Source organism: Ostrea edulis, chromosome 7 (genome assembly GCF_947568905.1).
Source record: "Ostrea edulis chromosome 7, xbOstEdul1.1, whole genome shotgun sequence".
In the NCBI taxonomy this organism is placed as follows: domain Eukaryota; kingdom Metazoa; phylum Mollusca; class Bivalvia; order Ostreida; family Ostreidae; genus Ostrea; species Ostrea edulis.
In genome coordinates this window covers 22,925,670-22,945,546 of record NC_079170.1, presented here as the reverse complement: position 1 = coordinate 22,945,546, position 19,877 = coordinate 22,925,670, and the positions used below count along the sequence as shown (strand labels likewise).

The window sequence follows — 19,877 nt, the reverse complement described above, 5'->3', positions numbered from 1 at the left end:
TGAGTAAAAAAAATATTCAACAGTTTGAGATTTTAAAATCAACCGGCGTCCCCCTTAAAATTTTCAAAATTTAGGTAAATCGTAGTCTTTTGTTTAGAAAAATGTAAACGATAAAAGAAGCAATAATTTCTTCCACTCTCGGAGAAATAAATGGCAAGATGTTTTGATTTTTATTAATTAATTTTATTACCTTAAACCCTTAAAATTTTCGTCATTTTATTAACTTCACTTTATCATCAAGGACAGAAAATGGTATAAAAATAACTACTTAGGAGACATATTTCAGGCCCTTTAAAATCTGTAAAATCCAAGAGCTTAAGGCCGCCCCTGGACCCCCTGCCTAATAAACTTGTGCCCTCCCCCCTCCTTCCCCGCTTAACCGCAATTCCTGGATCCGCCCGTGTATGATCCCGTAACCGTGTTTGCTCTGTTTGTCAGTCCGCAAAATGTTCAACTTTGGCTATGGCATTTGAATGGTAAATGACAGATTTTCATATTTGTATTCTTTGTGACAAAACCTTTAGATAGTACCAAACATTTTGACCTTGATGATTGACCTACCTTTTGTGACCTTGGAAAAATTTGCTTAGAGTGTTGGGATTTGCTTACCATTTAGAAAATTCACGCTATACATTTTTAGTGATAAATTGAATCGGATGCATGAAAATTAGGCGGGACTAGGGTATTGTATTTGACCATTCCTCATTTCTTTCTCTACATATCTATTTAAGTTTCTTTGAGAAATCTACAGTTCGGATAGAAAAGCCAAATGTTAACGCCACGCTTCCTATCAGAAAATTTGCACAAAATATACAGTTCTTGTCGAAGTAAAAAGTATAGGTGTTGTTGAGCGAAGATCGCGACTTGGTTCATGATTAAGACTCGTAGATTCAGACACCAAACTTTAATTTTTAATCATTATTATTGTGTTGGGATTAGTGTAGTCATGGCGACATTTTTGATGCACTCTAATGCCACGCATTGTTACAGTAAGTCAGTAAGTATAGTGACATACATAATTTCCTATAAATGCGAATTCAAAACACCCGGTCCATCGGACCTATATAAATGTATAAACTGGGTAGTTTGCCGAGGGAAAGTCGTTGATAAAAAATATAATCCAAGTTGATATGTACATGTACTTGTTTGTGGGGTTACAACCAGTAGTAAAAATTTAAGTGTGCAGTACAAGGTAGTAAAAAATGACTCTCATCTTCTACACAATCTATTAAAAGTGATTGATTGTATATTGTTTAATGTCCCTCTCGATAATTTTTCACTCATATGAAGACGTCACAATTGCCGGTGAAGGGCTGCAAAAGTTAGGCCTATATACTCGGCGCTTATGGCCTTTGAGCGGGGAGGGATCTTTATCGTCCCACGCGTGCTGTGACACGGGGTCTTGATTTTTCGGTCTCATTCCCCCCATGGAAACACAATCTAAAGAACACAGAGTACATATTTTGTCTTCTATTTTTTCTTCTTTTGTATCGCCCCGTTTCTATTCTAATTGGAAGTAAACCACACCTTCATAGATCTTTAAAGATCTTAGATATTTTGAAGTGCTCGTGGAAAATTAATTTTCGGTTATAAAACTTGTTTTAATATCTTTATATAAACATAACTTAATTAATAGTTGATTTACTTTTACATGTACTAGCCACTTCATTTTATGAAGCAACTTGTTCTCAAATCACCAGTGACACACAATAGTATCCTATATATATTTTCTGTACAATTTAAAAATTCAAATAATGACTTCATTTGTGATGTTCAGTTAGACTTATTATATTGATTCACACATGTTTAGTAATGCTGTGCATTGACAGTAGACGATTCTAGTATCGTATAGTTATACAGTGTCAGCGTTAAGGATTCTTCCATCCGAATTCACCATACATGTAGTGCGGGTAAAGGAATGAATCTGTGATAATGACGAAGTGCGCGATTCTGAACCATCTCAATGTGGTGGTAGTTTCGAAGACCCCATCAAGTGTCCTAGCACTACCTGAAAATTAAAAAGTCGATGCAATTCACTTGTGAGGGATAAATGCCTAATGCTTGGAAAACATTTGATTTTACTAAATCAGCTGGAAATAATTCTCATGTATGTAAAACTAGAAGCTAAGTTCAAAGCCACTCGTGCCATGGCCGCATCAAACCTAAGATGTGATTACACTTTCACCAAACGCTCGATATTTCGAAATTAAAACCATGGGTCTTTCGGATATGACCCTAAAAACGGAGATACCGTGTCGCGGCAGGCGTTGGCACGATAAAGAATCAGTGGTATTTCACCTATAACTGGTGACATCTCAATATTACACACGTGTATCGCGGCCTTACGCCTTACTACACTTTTAGAAGTTTAGAAAATACTATTGTGCAATTTTTACCATAACGGCGTTCCGTACTTTTTTTACGCGATAGGATTCCTTAGAACAATTGATATATATTATAGCTCGTATATTTGTTCTCTTAATGTGTATATTTTTGGTAGTGTTTTTGTCTTATATTCACTGTAGTAAGTATATGAATTAAATGTACATATTCAATACGCTTGTATATTGCAAAATAACACACCAGACCGATACTTTAAGATTGATAGAACATCCCGACTTTAAAATGCAAATCTCAAATTATATATCCTAATTAGGAAATAGAATAAATTCCATCATGCATCTAGACTCTAAAATTCATTACTTATTCAACAAATCATCAAAACACATAAAAACTTACTTAAACTATAAAACAAACCATCGCATCGTCTGCTTCGTGTTGACGCCAAATTTTCAGGTACGATACCCCATGATGCAATCAAAATATTATAGTACGCTATCTAATTTTCATATTTAGAGTTCAATATGGATGTCGAAATGAAATTCTTATCCCAGTTGTCGACGCTGACAGTGATGACGTTACATGTAGATGTCGTTGGTCTACTGGATCAGAATGTGTTTCCATATGTAATGCACTGCCGTCAGCTACAATTAACAATGCGAGGGATTAATTCTTAATCTTAAATCAACCTGGAAAGAATCAACCCTTCTGTGATAAAATTTACCTTTTCGGCGTATTTCCCACTGATAGTTCTACATATCATAATGAGAGTCATTTCCCCATGAATGTGCTGTAGTTGCGAGCAATGCGCGTATGAATCTTGATAAACATAGTACGTCCATTTCAAAAATTGGAAATTCCGACAGAAAGGAAAATAAGGTGTACATATGAAAATAAATTTCAAATTTTAAAAAAATACGCGAGAGTATGAACTTCGGCGATTCACCCAGACATAATTTGTTTTAATATTTACATTCTACTAATCATATCATACACTGAATACTATAGTAAATAATATTTGATAAACTCATTCATCTTTGAGAAGGATAACATTTTTATGAAAAACTTTTTATTCATATCTTAAAAATAAATACACGAACAATTTCCATAAAACTGTAATTAATTAGGCCTATATCTTGATTACAATTTACAAATAATTCGACTTTGAGAACCTGCACGATAACCCTCCCCTCCATCCACACTTCCATTGGGACATTTGCTGTCGCAGTAACCATTGAGGATTTTCCTAAGTCGACCATCTCTATTGGAACCAAGGTGCATACTCCTAACACCCCTATCTCAACCGTTACACTATGCTCTCTGGAAAGTGTAATGATAAACCAAGGTTTGTGAGCCCTACACTGTGCAGAGGATCCACCCTTCAGACGAATATTCTCAGGACGCTTCATATTTCTTTTCATGCAGCAAACAACAGATGATAACATTTCCTCTACAGGTGCAGTTCTCTATTTTTGCCCAACTTTCTATTTTGTATTGCTTGTAGTATAAAACTTATACGGTACCAATTTTTTATGCACCAGATGCGCATTTCGACAAATAATGTCTTTTCAGTGATGCTCAAGCCAAAACTTTGGAAATTCAGAATAAAAAAAAACTTCTAAGAGATAAAAGGAAAACTAGAGTGCCAAAAACTGGAGCCAAATTCGTCCAAGGATAAGAGCTATGCATGAGGGAGATAAAATCCTTAATTTTGAAATGAATTTCTAGATTTTATCCCAGCAATTAAATAAACATCCGTGTTTTCAAGCTAGTAACGAAGTACATAGCTACTGGGATGTGAAGACCCTCGGAGACTAACAGTCCACCAGCAGAGTATAGGTGTTATGAGATTGATCGCTGTTAGTTATATTCACCTTTCATATATGATATTCCTCTTTCATATGAAAGGCGAAGATAACGAACAGTGATCAATGTCATAATTCCTATAAGCAATACAAAACAGAGAGTTGGGCAAACACAGACCCCTGGATATACCAAAGGTGGGATCAGGTGCCCAGAAGGAGTAAGCATCCCCTGTATAACAAATATGATTTTAAACCAATGTCATGGATAACGCACAATTTGGTTGATTGACATTTATTAAGATGTACAATACATATTATGTTGATTTATATACGTCATCTTAAAAATGGAACCATTTTATCACGGGAGGCATTGTCATTGCCAAGAAACGTTTCTGCTACCACCCTGGACGCCATTCTTGAGTACAAATTGGTATCAAATCACCTAAAGCTAATGTCGTCTTTCCATGCGTGAACAATCAAACATCCAATGGGATGTAAAGTAACATATAAAAATAACGTGTAAATCCAATGTAATTTACATTAAACTGAATAATTTCGTCTATCACGAACATATCTCACTAAAGCGACAAGAGGTTCTTCATTCTGGAACTCTGTAGAAATTTCCGGATAATTTTATAATCATAAATGAAAATAACACTAACTGGAGTTGAGAAAAGTATTTGCAATTTGGATTGATGACTATGAATCAGTGATGTGCAGGGATCCTGATTTGTAGACTCCACCTGGTTAAATCACTTAGTTGTTGCTGTGGTTGTCTCACTACCTAGACCGTCCATACTCACTCTAGAGGTGAAGCGTTTGGGCCTGAAGTAAAACTAAATCGTTAACAAGAGATAGTACATTAATGGGTTATTAATTAGCAAATAAATACAATGAAAAACCAAGCATTCTGAAAGTGCTATTTGACCTTGAACTGTAACCCGATACATTGGTCCCAAGTCAGTATGTTTACCAGTATCGAATTAGTTTAATGTTTTGTTATTCATCAAGTTGACGCATGTACTTTATATCAGGGATAATATAGTCTTCGTCTTTGGACAAAATATGTGGGGAAAATATTTAGATAATCGTGCAAATGGGAAACAAAACAATACACTGATATGACATTCACATCTGTTAATTACTTATAAAGGACTTCTTAAGGTTGATCGACCCTCGTGTGACTGATACCAATATGATTGGTTGAAAGTGGAAAAACTGTATTCATTTCCGCTTAATATAGTTATCTTTAATTAATGGTCGATAAAAATGTGTATGTTGCCATATTGTTAAAGATGTCAGACATACAAAAACAGAAGTATATGTTAACATCAGAAAATCACACATTTGTGACTACGGATGACTCCGTTTATATGGTTCACGGCGGGTGTGACCGGTCGACATGGGGTGTTTACTCCTCCTAGGCACCTGATTCCACCTCTGGTGTGTCCCGAAGTCCGTGTTTGTCCAACTATCTATTTTGTATTGCTTATAGGAGTTATGAGATTGATCACTTTTCGTCATCTTCACCTTTCTTACAGAATAATTAAAATAGATAAAGACCTGTTGAAATGACAGATTTTAAATCTTAACAGTTTAGTAAAACCCTGCTAAATCATAAACATGTATAAATTAATAGTGGATATTGAGGAAATCATGTAGAATAGACATACAGTGGAGGAAATACCAGCATAGGAGTTATTGCCCTTGACAACATTTTTTAATTATAAATAATTGATTATCTACATCAACTTCTTCATAATCAATAGTTTACCAGATTTTTCTTGATGCAGTGAATATCTGAAAGATATAATTCTATCATACGCAAATTAGTTCAACTTGATTTTAAAAAAAATGGTTAATCCTATGGCATCACATTAGGATCGATCAGCCGTAAATACCAATAACTATCAACTGTTTCAAGACCGAGTTGGAATACCGGATATTGCAGTATTGCGGTAAATTGATTACTGACGATGCATCAGACTTTGCGTACCGACTGAACGAAAATACTTACGTTATTAATAAGTTTGATATACATTTTAATTTAGATGTCATCAGGTCTTCCAACAGGCTGTTGGAATTCCCATGGGCACGAAATGTGCTCCTTCGTTAGCTGACCACTTTCAATATTCATATGAAGCAGAATTTATTCAAAAACTTCTACATGAGAAGAATAAATCTCTTGCTGTGTCCTTCAATTCGACATTTCGATATATCAATGATGTTTTGTCTATTAACAATAATAACTTTCATTCATTTGTCGATTTGATATATCCCTGTGGGCTCGAAATAAAGGACACCACAGGGTCGTCCACTTCTGCTTCATTTTTAGATATTTTATTGAAAGTAGACATTTACAGCAAACTGACAACTCAACTGTATGACAAACGTGATGATTTCAGCTTCTCCTTCGTCAACTTCCCATATCTATATAGCAATATTTCATTATCACCTGCATATGGTGTTTATATATCTCAACTGATTCGATACGCAAGATATTGTTCTGCGTATGGTAAGGTTTTAAATCGAGGTACGCTACTGACAAACAAGTTGATGGTACAGGGGTTTCAACCGTCTCGATTGAAGTCATCATTTTGCAAATTCTATGGTCGTGATAACGATCTAGTTCGTCAATACAACCTATCATTGGGTCAAATGATGTCGGACGTGTTTCATACGGATTGTTAAGCCGTTCTTGGCACATTGATTTTGACTGCGAATAACCCCGTTACCTGATCAGGATATAGGGCTCATGGCGGGTGTGACCGGTCAACAGGGAATGCTTACTCCTCCTAGACACCTGATCCCACCTCTGGTGTGTTCAGGGGTCCGTGTTTGCCCAACTATCTATTTTGTATTGCTTGTAGGAGTTGATATTGATCACTGTTCGTTATCCTCACCTTTCATGTCCCTTTTGTGATTAATGAGCTTGAAACGTTGAATTAATGAAGCTATCCTTTATAAAATCTGCTATCGACACTCCTCGACCTCTATTCAGACGTCCTACTTTGACCTAATTTCCATCGGGACACAATACCGATCCCGATGAATAAAAGAATGTAAAAATCAATAGTGTTAAAACTTGTCCATCGAACGAAACGAAATTCAAACTTGATCAGTATTTTGCCACTTTGAAACTACACTGCAAGTTTCAAATGAATCCACGCAAGCATAATGAATAAAATCTGGAAAGCCAATGGGACAAACTAATAAACATAGGAACATATGGAGAAGAAAGCACTATATATAGTTCCCTTTGGTTTTACAAACCGGTAGGGAACTAATTACTAAATATCAACATTACCTTTTCTGTTTGTATTTCCAAACAATGATTCCTGTTACTACCATCAAAAAACACACGCCACCGACTACTATCCCAGCTATCGCACCGGAACCTAGTTGTAACTGTGAACTCGTCGTCGGATTAGCAATACTGATTCTGCATTCTTTAAAAGAGGATAGTTAAGAATTAGTATACATATATGTAATTAAGTGAACGTTTTAAAGAGTCAATGATATGCAAGATTAAAGTCACACATAAAAATATATTTTGGCTCCTGTCGTACCAGGTTTTAGACTCGTTGACCAATCGAATGCATTCTTTTCAGGGATACACATTCGACAGTCATTGGAAGATGACGTCGTCTGATTAAAATATGGAGATCCGTCTATAAAGCAGTAATTCTCCTGTATAATGATAAATATCCCGTATAAAGATAAATCTACATGTGTATCACATTTACAGATATCTGATCCGATACCACATATATATGCTTACATATGTAATGTACAAGAGAGACCCGGCATTTTTCCATTGAAATTTCCGTTTACCCAACCATTAGAGATATCTAGTTTAAAATACAGATATGTAAATTAGAATACACACGCATACAGACGAAGTCCTTTCTTGGAATACATTACCTTTAATTTGAACTCTATTTTCCCGTCTACCACAGCAAATTCCTGATAAGTTGAGTTGAATATATACATGTCCTCTTCCTCGCCAAAATTTACACCATCGTTGCTGACTGATATTTTGTAACCTGTGACAAATGATAGATCTCCTTGCGGGTCGGTGAACTTTGTCTGTCCATTTACTGGACAAAACATTGTCATTAAAGTGCTGGGATCTCCCTCAAGTTCAACGGAAGTGTTGGTATTCTGAAGTGATCCATTAACGGCTATCTGTTTTTAATAAAAAGGTATTACAATTTCAATATGACCAGTTGTGTTCGATTTACAGAACATAGAATGATACTTAATAAGATTTTAGTAAATGAAATGTCCGCATTCTACAAGTTGGATTCCCTTCGCTGGTAAAACCGTCACCCTCCAAGTTCGCTGATGTACATGATAGTAGTTCAAGGTCACATAGTCCACTGTCTACAATACCATAGATGATTGGTGGAATGGATAAATCTATCCCACAGTCGCCTCCGCCAAAACCCATCTCACACACGCAACTACCTGTTAAAACAATATAAAGACTTAGATCATCCGTGTTTACAAAAAATTATCTGCTGAGAAATTGGGCATTCGTATACGTACCGTTCTGACATTTTCCTTTCCCTAAGCAATCGTTGATACACGAAATATTTTTAACTATTTCAGCTATGGAAGCCCCACCGCTTTCTGTCTCGTTTTGAAGAGTTGCATTGACCCTGACTTCAGCTAAACATTTTCCTTTAATACCTTCTCTCGCGTCGATCATCCATTGGGTGGAGTTAGTAAGCTGCATGATACACCCAAAGCATTTATTAATGGTTTTCATAAAACTCCCGTGGCAATAATATTGGAAATCTGTTATCGATGACATGCATGTATTTGTGAGATTCTAAATTTTATTGATTACTTACCAAAATATCAAGAACACATGTGTTGATGGCAATATTAGGATCAACATTTGGAACGTCTTTGCACACTTTAAAAGACGGTGATTGGTCCATAAATTCTGTACAACTCGTTATAGCTTCCTCTTCTGTCATATACACAGATGTATTGATGTCAGTAGACTGAAATTAGAAACAATCATGGATAACAGGAAGCTGTGGAGTTCATATGAAATGAAATATCCAAAGATTACAGAATATTTTCCATCAAATATTCTTATTTTGTCATCAATAACTGTTCATGTTTGTCACCCCTGTACCCCTGTCCCATCAACAGCTTCATGTATACTCATTTCTGGGTTGTTTAAAGTTCGTACGTGAAAAGTAAGTATTTTGACATCGTATTACACATTACATGTACATCAATATCAGCACATCTTTCGATCTCACAATCCATCAACTGTAATAATTAAAGGTGAAGATAACGAACAGTGATCAATCTCATAACTCCTATAAGCGATACAAAATAGATAGTTGAGCAAACACGGACCCCTGGACACATCAGAGGTGGGATCAGATGCCTAGAAGGAGTCAGCATCACCTGTCGACCGGTCACACCCACAATGAGCCCTATATCCTGATCAGAGAAACGGAGTTATCCATAGTCATAATCAGTGTGCCACGAACGACCTAACAATCAGTATGAAACACGTCGGACAGCATTTGACCCAATGATAGGTTTTATTGACGAACTACATCGTTATAACGAACATAGAATTTGCGAAATACTGACTTCAATCGAGACTGTTGAAACCCCTGTACCATCAACTTGTTTGTTAGTAGCTTGCCTCGATTTAAAAACTGACTATACGCAGAACAAGCTCTCGCGTATCGAATCAATTGAAAGACATAAACACCATATGCAGGTGATAATGGAATATTGCTACATAAATATAGGAAGTTGACGATGGAGAAGCTTATATCATCTCGTTTGTCATACAATTGAGTTGTCAGTTTGCCGTTAATGTCTACTTTCAATAACATTTCTAAGTATGAAGTAGAAGTAGGCGACTCCGTAATGTCTTTTATTTCGGCCTCACAGGGTTATATCGAATCGATATATGAATGAAAGTTACTATTGTTAATAGACAAAATGTCGTCGATATATCTAAATGTCGAATTAAAGGCCACAGCAAGATATATTTTCTTCTCACTTAGAAGTTTTCTGCCTCTAATGATTATATAAAAACAGGTCAGCTAACAAAGGAGCACAATTCGTGCCCATGGGAATTCCAACAGACTGTTGGAAGACCTGATCACCTAAGACCACGAAGATATTGTCAATGAGGAACTCTAGCATACTTTTTTATTTCAACTTCAGAGTACTTGTGCGTTGAATCAGAGTGGTGTTTAACAAAGTAATTTTTGGATGACTGATTACTGGATATGAATATTTCCGTTTTCCATTTTTGTTGAAGAAGCAACTGGCTTTGATGTCAAAAAATCTAGTCTTTAATTTATCATGAGGAATGGTTGTGTAAAGTGTTCAAAAGTCATAGGTTTTAATGCTATTGATTTGGGAAAGGTTTTGCGATTTCAAGTTTACTAAAAGTTCTTTAGAATTTTTTAGAATCCACATTTGATTACGTATCACGAGTTCTACTAATAATCATGTTTCAAGATCGATTGGATTTCACATTACGTTCTATATAAACGTTTGAAATGTACTAGTATCTTACAGTTCTGGCTATATTGAAATTGATGAGCATCTACTCCATCCATAGATTCAGGATATAACAAAAGAAAAGACCCATCAGTCGATATACAATGTATGGTTTTAGCCTTTTCTAAAAGTTCACCCATAATCGTTCTAGATTGTCACATAAGGTTGAGTGAACTGAATGTAATTGTTTACACATGTTAAGCTCTTTATGATATTTCAGGCATTTGCAATGATATATATTCGGTGTTAATTACTATCGAGCTATCTCCTTACTTGATTTATTTTTACAAGACATATATTTCTAGCAATAACAAAAATGCATAATGCATGTATTTGAATTATAAAAATGGAAATCCGAAGAACATGCAATTATAGTGCACAACCACTCTTGTATGGCGTGGGTTTTTTTTTGTTTTTTTTTTGCGTTGCACATGTGCCTCCGTCAGTTACACAAGATAAGGGTACTTCCACTTTTCTGTGTTTGTATACAATTTGTGTTCTCTTTTGATTTTTATATAAAGAAGGGATATGGGATGTAAACTAGATTATTCAAGGTAAATATACAAGATTAAACAAGATATGAAAAAGTTGAACTGTGAAATGAAATATTAAAATAAAAGTATGGCGTAAGGAAAATTCGAACTATAGTAAAATAATTACAACATCTACTGTCAGCTGTGCAGCTCACTGAACTAATCAAAGCACAAGTGATACCCGTATGAATTTAAAACAACCAGGTTTTCAAAAAATAATCTCCCCTAATTATCTGTCTGTTGTTTTTAAATGTCAACCTCAATGTAATGGGTGCCCCTAACAAAATATTATCGTAACTTGTTCTTAATCAACCAAACAAATATGGACAGTCCTGCTTTGAAGGACTTCAAAGTAAAAATCAATCTCAAAATCGGTGATTAGATGAGAAACAGTACTGTTTGAACATACTTTGAAGGTTAAATTCAAGTTTTCAACATTGTAGATAATAAATTATAACTTTCAAATGAAGATCAGATATATGTACGACAGAAAATAACTAAAGAAACCTAATATAACATTGCAACTTTTTTCGGAAGATTGTTCTCCCCAATAGTTATTTTCTTGTGTTAACCTGGATTGATCCTTTGCAGGGTCACACTGCATTCATGATTAATGAGAATATTTGTTTCTGAAATGAATGCCCCTTCCAAAGGATAGGATTAAGAAATGGTGACGAAAGTAATGCATATTTTAAGAGAAATTGTGATCAAACATAACCCATGGCATAGGGCTGTGTTACATTAAAGGAATAACAGAAGAACATTACTTTTAAAGTCTGGGGAGCAATGAAAAATAAAAGAATTGGCATCATCATAATTCGCATCTGGTAAAACATCAAGATTCTACACTTTAACTGATACTATTTTACATAAGATAATACAGGAAATCTATTGAAAATGTTCTTATCAAGTACCAAATGATTAGAATTTGTCAAATTACCAGGCAAACATCCTGAAGTAGTGTATAGTCAGATTGTTCACATCTGAATCCTACTTTCACATGGATTATTTTGGTTTTATCAGGATAATATACCAGGAAGAAATCGTTGAAAGATATTTTCTTTAAAAATAACACTTTTTTTTTTTTTACACAATTCCACAAATTATCATATCAGCATTCAAATTTCCTCATGTAGTTTCAATCTGGGATTGTTTACACTGCATGTACCTCCAGCCAATTAAGACTTCTACATATTTAAAATTGTACGTTTTACACACGTAAATATATCTCAATAGCTGAGAAATATGGCTCTTGTGTTTCTTTTTGTACTTTTGCAAACCAATCAAATTATTGAAATTTGTTTCTCTTCAGAATTAATTAAAACTTACAAACCTTTATATATGGTGATCGTCCCTTAGACCGAGCCTTCCGAAGAACAGGAACTTTCCAATTTCTGCTTGATTTTAGATTGCAGGTCGGTGATGGATTAACGGGCGTTTCCCTGTTGCAGCTAACAACTGAACTCGAGGAACAATCTATGTATTTTTCGTTGTTCTCTTCGCGACATATGCAAAGTTGCTTGTTTGCTCCCCAATGTATTCCATCGAATTGATAATCATCATCAAATAAGTTATTGGCTTCATCCACTCTAAGAAAAAGATGCATAATGTTTGAAATTGATCTAACAAAACAAAGAACATGTGAATTAATTTCTCTATTGCGATGTAGATGTTGTGACATGTTTCCTTACTCCCATGTGTTGGAGAATTCATCTGGTTGAAATTGGTAGTCTGTTAGACCTAACGTGTGACACTCCCTGGCTGTATTGCCGTCTGTGTAGTGTGTTCCGTCAGATTTCAAGAAGTCGTCTTTACAATCATTTGTCAAAGTGCCACACAAGCCCTTTGTCCGACCTACGTCACGGAGAGACGGGAAAATCTGGACAGTCATGAATGTGTCGCCTCGAATTACGCTAGTGATTCGAGTACCAAGTGGTGTATACATCTGAAAAGAGAAAATCCATGAAACAGTAAAAATAGAGTACGTTATGTCTCCATAAATAACTAGGATAATTGTATTGTTGTACTAAATTAGAGCTACGAAAGGCATGGATACTTGAAGTCTTAGATATTCAGAAAACATTCAGTTTTAATCTTGCGTTGCATGGAATTACAGTAAAAACAAAATACTATCACATTGTTTTCATCACAACTTGCCTATTATAGTAGAAATGTACTTTCTTTTCCAGAACCACCAAATTAGTAGGCATTTGGTATTGTAAACAGTTTGTTACGTGTGTCTATCTTGAGGTAATGAGTGTTTTATATGTGCATGTACGAACAATGCCCGTGTACGTCAAATACATTTACCACAACGTGTTTGAATCGTATATAGGGCTCACGGCGGGTGTGACCGGTCGACAGGAGATGCTTACTCCTCATAGGCACCTGATCCCACCTCTGGTGTGTCCAGGGGTCCGTGTTTGCCCAACGATGTATTTTGTATTGCTTATAGGAGTTATGAAATTGATCACTGTTCGTTATCTTCACCTTTTTATATAAGATTATCTAAAAATACCGTATCGTGGCAATGAAAATACAGTAAAACTGGAATATAGCGAACACGGATATAGCGAAATTACGGCTATAGCGAAGTGAAAACGATTTCCCCGGAAAATTCTTTATATATTCTATGTAAAAATATTTGTCTATAACGAACACGGATATAGCGAATTTACGGATATAATTAAATAAATTCATATTCCCCTTGAATTAAAAATGAACGTAAAAATCACCTTTTATAACGAATTTATTTTTTTTTTTCATTCTAAATTCTTTGTGATATTTAACAATCGTCTTCCATTGATATAAAGGATCCACACTTATTGCGAAATTTTTGTTTGTATTCTTTCCAAAAAAAAAGTTAACGCAAAACAATACTTATACATACGTTTAGCAAATATATTGTCGGTATTGTTTACTATTCTCGTTAATCAAATTTGAAGTTTGATTGCATTTATTTTATCGTTCACTCCTTTATTTGTGTAAAGCAACAAGTAAATGACAATTGCAATAGACTGTACATGTTTGTATTGCGCAAACGTTTGTTGACATTTCTCTCTCGACATGTTCTTGCATGACTTAATAATCCATCAAGATAAATTATCATATATAACTCAATGTGTATATTTCTTGTATAAAAATATTTCTTCTCGAAAATATATGTGCTTCATTTCTCTTAAAGACAATACAAACGCAAGTATATCGATTGCTGCTTTCTTATATAACTGGTATACATGTAGAACAAATCAGTTTTATAACGAATTCGTTATATATGAATTATGAATTCGCCATAAACATATAGCGAATTACGCTTATAGCGAATTTTTATGGAAGGTCAACAGAAATTCGCTATATCAGAGAATTACTGTATTGATGCATTTCCGCAACAACAAATTCCTCACTAACATAATAAAATATTTTAATATGGAATGCGCAGAGTCATTCAGTTGAATGATGTTAAAAGCTTTGTAAAAGTCAACTCTCTAACTAGTACAATGAAAGTTGATTCAGTTAATATGTGCAGTCAGAGAGTTGAATCATGTTAAAATGAGGCAAGATTCAACGGGCAAATAAAAATATTAAAAGAGAACTAAATGATTACTGCAAGCACTAAGGCATCCGAAATATTAGAATTAGGCATTTCCATAGAAATATATTTAATTGTGGTACCCCTGCCTCAAACATGATTTATAACTTTTTGTAACTTACAATATATTTGCTGTTGGTCTCTTTATGTGTACTCAACTGGCCGTCACGACATGACGTAAACTTTACTTTCTTCACATACTTTGTCCCACATCTGTCGATGACAAAAATATCTCCACCCACTCGTACAGCCACGCCGCAAGTGCAGTGAGGGTTCTTATTGTTGAAACTACAGGACTCCTGTCTTATTTGTACCTTTGTAAATTTATCAAACATAGCTCAAATACAACCTTTTCATACTGTCTGCATGTTTCATTAAAGGATTAAAATATAATTTTCATGTGTAAGACAGGTTCCAGCTTTGTCAGTGTAAAATGTAAAAATAGAGCATAACATAAAACATAAATGGCGTGCTTTAGCATAGCCAAATATATGGATATGTTTCATGAGCAAATCAAATTTAACCTAAGGACATGTATTTTCAGTTTCCTTCATTTAATACCAAACAGATAGAAAACAAGAGTTGAAGAAAAAGGGAGCAAACAATCCGATACATATATCAGCCACGTATAGTATCCAAGATTTCACCCCTTCAGTAGGGAAACAGAACTTACAATAAATATCTATAAAAACCATACCTCTACTTTTTCTGTAGTATGAGCATACATTGTGAACACTCCAGTGGAATGAAAGTCGTATGGTCTGTACAACGAAAACAATTCATTCTTCATGATAAATTTTCTTAAGATAAAGGCTTCAAACGTCTACCTTCTATGAAATTGACATACCGTTTATCGAAAGTTAGATAATGGGGATCATCCTGTGCCTGGCAATACTTTGTTGACCAGTGTGCATCCTCCGCTTCCTCAACCTGCACCTGAATAGACATAGTACATCAAGGTACATCATTTTGATGTAGTATGATTAAACTCAGAAAACAAGAAGTACATCATAATCTCATACAAAGAACGTTTGTGTTCAGGTATTTCATGTTGTATAGAATAATCAAACGCATTTTTTCAACTTTCAAATTCCATAAGATAAACCTTAAGATAACATACAGATTTAGCATTTGACATAAGACATTATTATTTTGAACACTATAGTATAACCGTACAACTATACCAAAGAAACATGAAAGATAGACATGAAATACAAAATGTCATGACGTACAATAACATCTGGAAGTCGGTAATTTCCCCAAATAGGATGATGAAAATGTTCCTCTACATAGAGTTCGATCTTGTAAGTTGCTGAATAATAATGATATTCTTCCTCCCTTGCTTGGACGATAATGGTGTGATTTTTGTTCCAATCTGCGGCCCTGACTTCTTTAGAACAGAACTTCTGATCGACAATGTCATTCGTGATACCAACATTTGCTTGGCATTGTTCGGCATCCAACGACACCATGGAAAGCAAGATATTACAATCATCAAATATGCCATTTGGTGAATGGAGACACCCTATGCCGACAGTGGAACGAACTCTTATTTCCCCCGTATTACCTCTTTTGAATTTGACTATTGGTGTCAGAACCTGAAAGAATGAGAGTACATACACCAACTGCAGAATGATCATTTATCCAAGTGTAGAATTCAGAATCTGCCCGTCAATACAAAGTACTACGTATTTACTAGCTAACCTCAATTCCTATAAACACTTGGTCACTTGTTGCCGCAGGTCCAGGAGGGCCTTTATCAACTGTTTTGGCAACCACGGTGCATGATACCTGTTACGATACATGATACACGTCTTGTACAACTGATATTAAACGTAGAGTAGAAAATAATTTTAAAGGGAAAGCCAACCCTAACCACATTGTTGCCTTTATGAATAATGCATTACTTACTGATTTCGTAGATGACAGTCTTTAACAACAAACATATTTGCTTAACAATTAAAACACTATTAATATATCTTATATTTCAAACTACCCGCTGCTAAGAGAGCGACCATTGAAGTTTAGTTTATTACGTCACACCGTCGGTTCCGGTTTATTTCATCAGCAGCACTGTAAACATGACAAGTCACAAACAGTAAAGTTTGGAGCCGTATAGATTTGAGCCCGTTCTGTCTCAAGAAGAATTTAAGAAAAAAAGACGTTCAGTCGAGTCGCAGACCAGGTAGATGGTACTCGTTTCTTCATACATGTAAATGTCTCAAATCCCAACTTGCCATTATGCAAATGATGGATCCACAGTTTACATAGTATTTTCTTTTCAAATAACTTTGTTTAGTCAGGAATTTTTTTTTGGGGGGGGGGGGGGGGGGGGTTAACACCTCCCCTTCGCATTAGTGCCATTAAGTGCTTAACAGGAAGGCATCCATCAATTTACAATGTATTCGTAAAATCTATCACATGTAAAACTTATACGGTACCAATTTTGATGCACCAAATGCGCATTTCGATAAATAATGTCTTTTCTCAACCGAAATATTTGAAATCGACATAACAATGAAATTTGAGACCTATTATAGGGAAAACAGTGTGCCAAGAAAGTGGAGTCCAATTCGTCTAAGGATAAGAGCTTTCCGTGAAGGAGATAATCCTTAATTTTGAAATGAATTTCTAAATTTTATAACAGCAATTAAATATACATCCGTATTTTCAAGCTAGTAACGAAGTACTTAGCTAGTGGGCTGTAGAGACCTTCGGGGACTAACAGTCCACCAGCAGAGGCCTCGACCCAGGGGTCATATGCACATCTTTGATCTCATCAAAACCGGAATAGACGGTGTGACGTCAAAATTATTGAATTTTGTGGTCTTGAATACAAAAGAGCTCCGCATTATGGCAGCCTCAATAGATGGCGGAAATTTCAATATTTAACGTTTTAAAATTAGTACTGAAACTTATGTAGTCCGTATATTAAAAGAATAGTGTGACAATATTTTTTAATATAATTAATCCTATCATTAATCATGTAAAAAAAATTTGGGTTGCCTTTCCCACTAAGAACAATACCAGTGAGTAATTGATCCTACCCTTTTCCCAAGAGTTTTAATGTTTGTCTTATCTAAAATAATGTCAGTCTGGCTAATGTCGTTATATGGGACTGTGTTAGTTGCAACACCAAACGCATTGTCAAACAACCACGTGACTTGGTACAGCAAACTCCCAGGATCCAGTGGATTGTCTTGAAAGTGACATTTAGCCACCATTTTACCAGAGATTCCCTGGGTGTTGTCTATTTCGACCGTTGTTGTCACAGAGCTTGGCTTGTATGTCGGTCTTGCGGCTAGAGGCAAAGATTATGAATTTGTTTCAAGATTACAAAAACTAAATTTTCTCTATAGTAAACAAGAAGATATATCTATAATAAGTGTAGAAGTAGTGAGATAATATTACCTGCTACACCCTGTCCTACAATAAAAAAAACACGAGCATTATGTATCAACCCTAAGATGTACTATAGACATACATTACTGAAGCAATCAGCACTAAAACCGGAAGACCCCCGTCTCTCGGATAGGACGAAAACGGAAGTTCAGTATTATTGAAGAGGGAGCTCGAACTGCTGCAGCCTTGAGCGTCATATACAGATCAAAACCCTTATTATCTGGATCCATTGTGACAAGTTCTCAAGGTTTTTCCCTTCATAGCCCCTCATCTGGTATAATCTTCGAGATGACGTTCTGTCGCCAGTTGAAAGATTGGGGTTCTATTAATTTCGTGCTAATGTTTTCATGTTGTCGTTTTTAACTATATTCATATCACTAGTAGCGAATAAAGAGCACTAAAGAGCCTACGGATTGCTGCATATATCCTTTTACGTACTCATAAGACGACATCGGCTTCTCTATTGTCAACTTCCGATATCTATATAGCAATATTACATTATTACCTGCATATGGTGTTTATTTCTCTCAAATGATTCGATACATAAGAGCATGTTCTGCATATGATATTTATTTTTTTCCATATCAACGTAAGCTACTGACAATTGAACAAATATGTTAATGTTATAGGGGTTTCAATAGTCTCATTTTAGCATTTCGCAAACTCGACAGTTGTAATAATAAATTTATTGCAAATACAACAATCATGTCGTTAGGTAGAATGTCGTGTGACGTGTTTCATACCACTAAACTGTTCTTTACATATTGATTTTAACTACGTTTTACCTGATCAAGACAGGGGGGCTTAAGGCAGGTGTGACCGGTCAACAGGATATGCTTTCTCCAAGTAAGCACCTGATGCCACTTGTAGTGTGCCCAGGGATCAGTGTTTTACTCTACTCTGACTGCGTTCTTTATAGAATTTATCAGATTGATCACTGTTCGTTATTTTCACTTATCATCACAAATACAGTGTATAATATTAATTATTAAGAGTGTATTTTCCATCGGGAAAAATCTCGATATCTTGCAGCAAAGACTGTAGTTTTATATAAAAAAAAAAAAATGTATATTTTGCTTATATTTAGTGTACATGGTCATAATAAAGATCACTTTAAAAAATATGTACCAGCATCGTAAAGGTATTAAAATTATTATCAGAGATTTGTGCTTTTCACACTGGCTAAAGATGGAACGAATAGAGAGGCTATGAAGTTCTTCATGTCAAAGTTCAGAGTAACCTCTTAAAATATAGAGCAATGCTTTAAACGGTATTTGTTGAATAATGCCATGTTGCAAGATAATTATTGTTCATTCTTACATTTATTATTGAACATGAATTGAAAATGAAATACATATACTTACCAAAACAATATGCGCTATCGCCGCCAAGGGGAGGAACAAGTTTATAAACATAATATCCTCCACAGTTTTTTGCGGAAATGTAATAAACTGACGAGCATGGTCCTTCGACACCGTTACGACATACTCTTTTATTATCTTCTGATTCCCCGGGGTGAGCAGGCAACAAGTCTGAAAATTGATGATAAATTGATCATTCGTGTTTAACCAATTGTGGGATCGATTGATTAAATATTGTTTAACGTCCCTCTCGAGAATCTTTCACTCATATGGAGATGTCATGATTGCTGAT

At 35.2% G+C, this 19,877-nt stretch overlaps 3 protein-coding genes across 3 annotated transcripts; all 3 read right to left on the bottom strand.

Moving 5' to 3' along the window:
- Window positions 1-4,421: 4,421 nt before the first annotated feature.
- On the bottom strand, window positions 4,422-8,351 carry LOC125656007 (uncharacterized). Its single transcript, XM_048886568.2, has 4 exons — window positions 8,070-8,351; window positions 7,715-7,835; window positions 7,453-7,594; window positions 4,422-4,970 (listed from the first exon to the last, which is right to left on the bottom strand). Exons 1-4 carry the CDS (start codon window positions 8,262-8,264, stop codon window positions 4,898-4,900), a joined length of 531 nt encoding a protein of 176 aa, XP_048742525.2. The 5' UTR covers window positions 8,265-8,351; the 3' UTR covers window positions 4,422-4,897.
- A 55-nt stretch (window positions 8,352-8,406) lies between these two features.
- On the bottom strand, window positions 8,407-9,330 carry LOC130048622 (EGF-like domain-containing protein comC). Its single transcript, XM_056145614.1, has 4 exons — window positions 9,298-9,330; window positions 9,005-9,160; window positions 8,697-8,880; window positions 8,407-8,615 (listed from the first exon to the last, which is right to left on the bottom strand). Exons 1-4 carry the CDS (start codon window positions 9,328-9,330, stop codon window positions 8,407-8,409), a joined length of 582 nt encoding a protein of 193 aa, XP_056001589.1.
- A 3,590-nt stretch (window positions 9,331-12,920) lies between these two features.
- Window positions 12,921-15,627, bottom strand: LOC130048621 (von Willebrand factor D and EGF domain-containing protein-like). The gene is made up of 3 exons (XM_056145613.1): window positions 15,520-15,627; window positions 14,945-15,136; window positions 12,921-13,178 (listed from the first exon to the last, which is right to left on the bottom strand). The coding sequence occupies exons 1-3, from the start codon at window positions 15,610-15,612 to the stop codon at window positions 12,921-12,923; spliced, it is 543 nt and encodes a 180-aa protein (XP_056001588.1). The 5' UTR covers window positions 15,613-15,627.
- Between the last annotated feature and the right edge of the window lie 4,250 nt (window positions 15,628-19,877).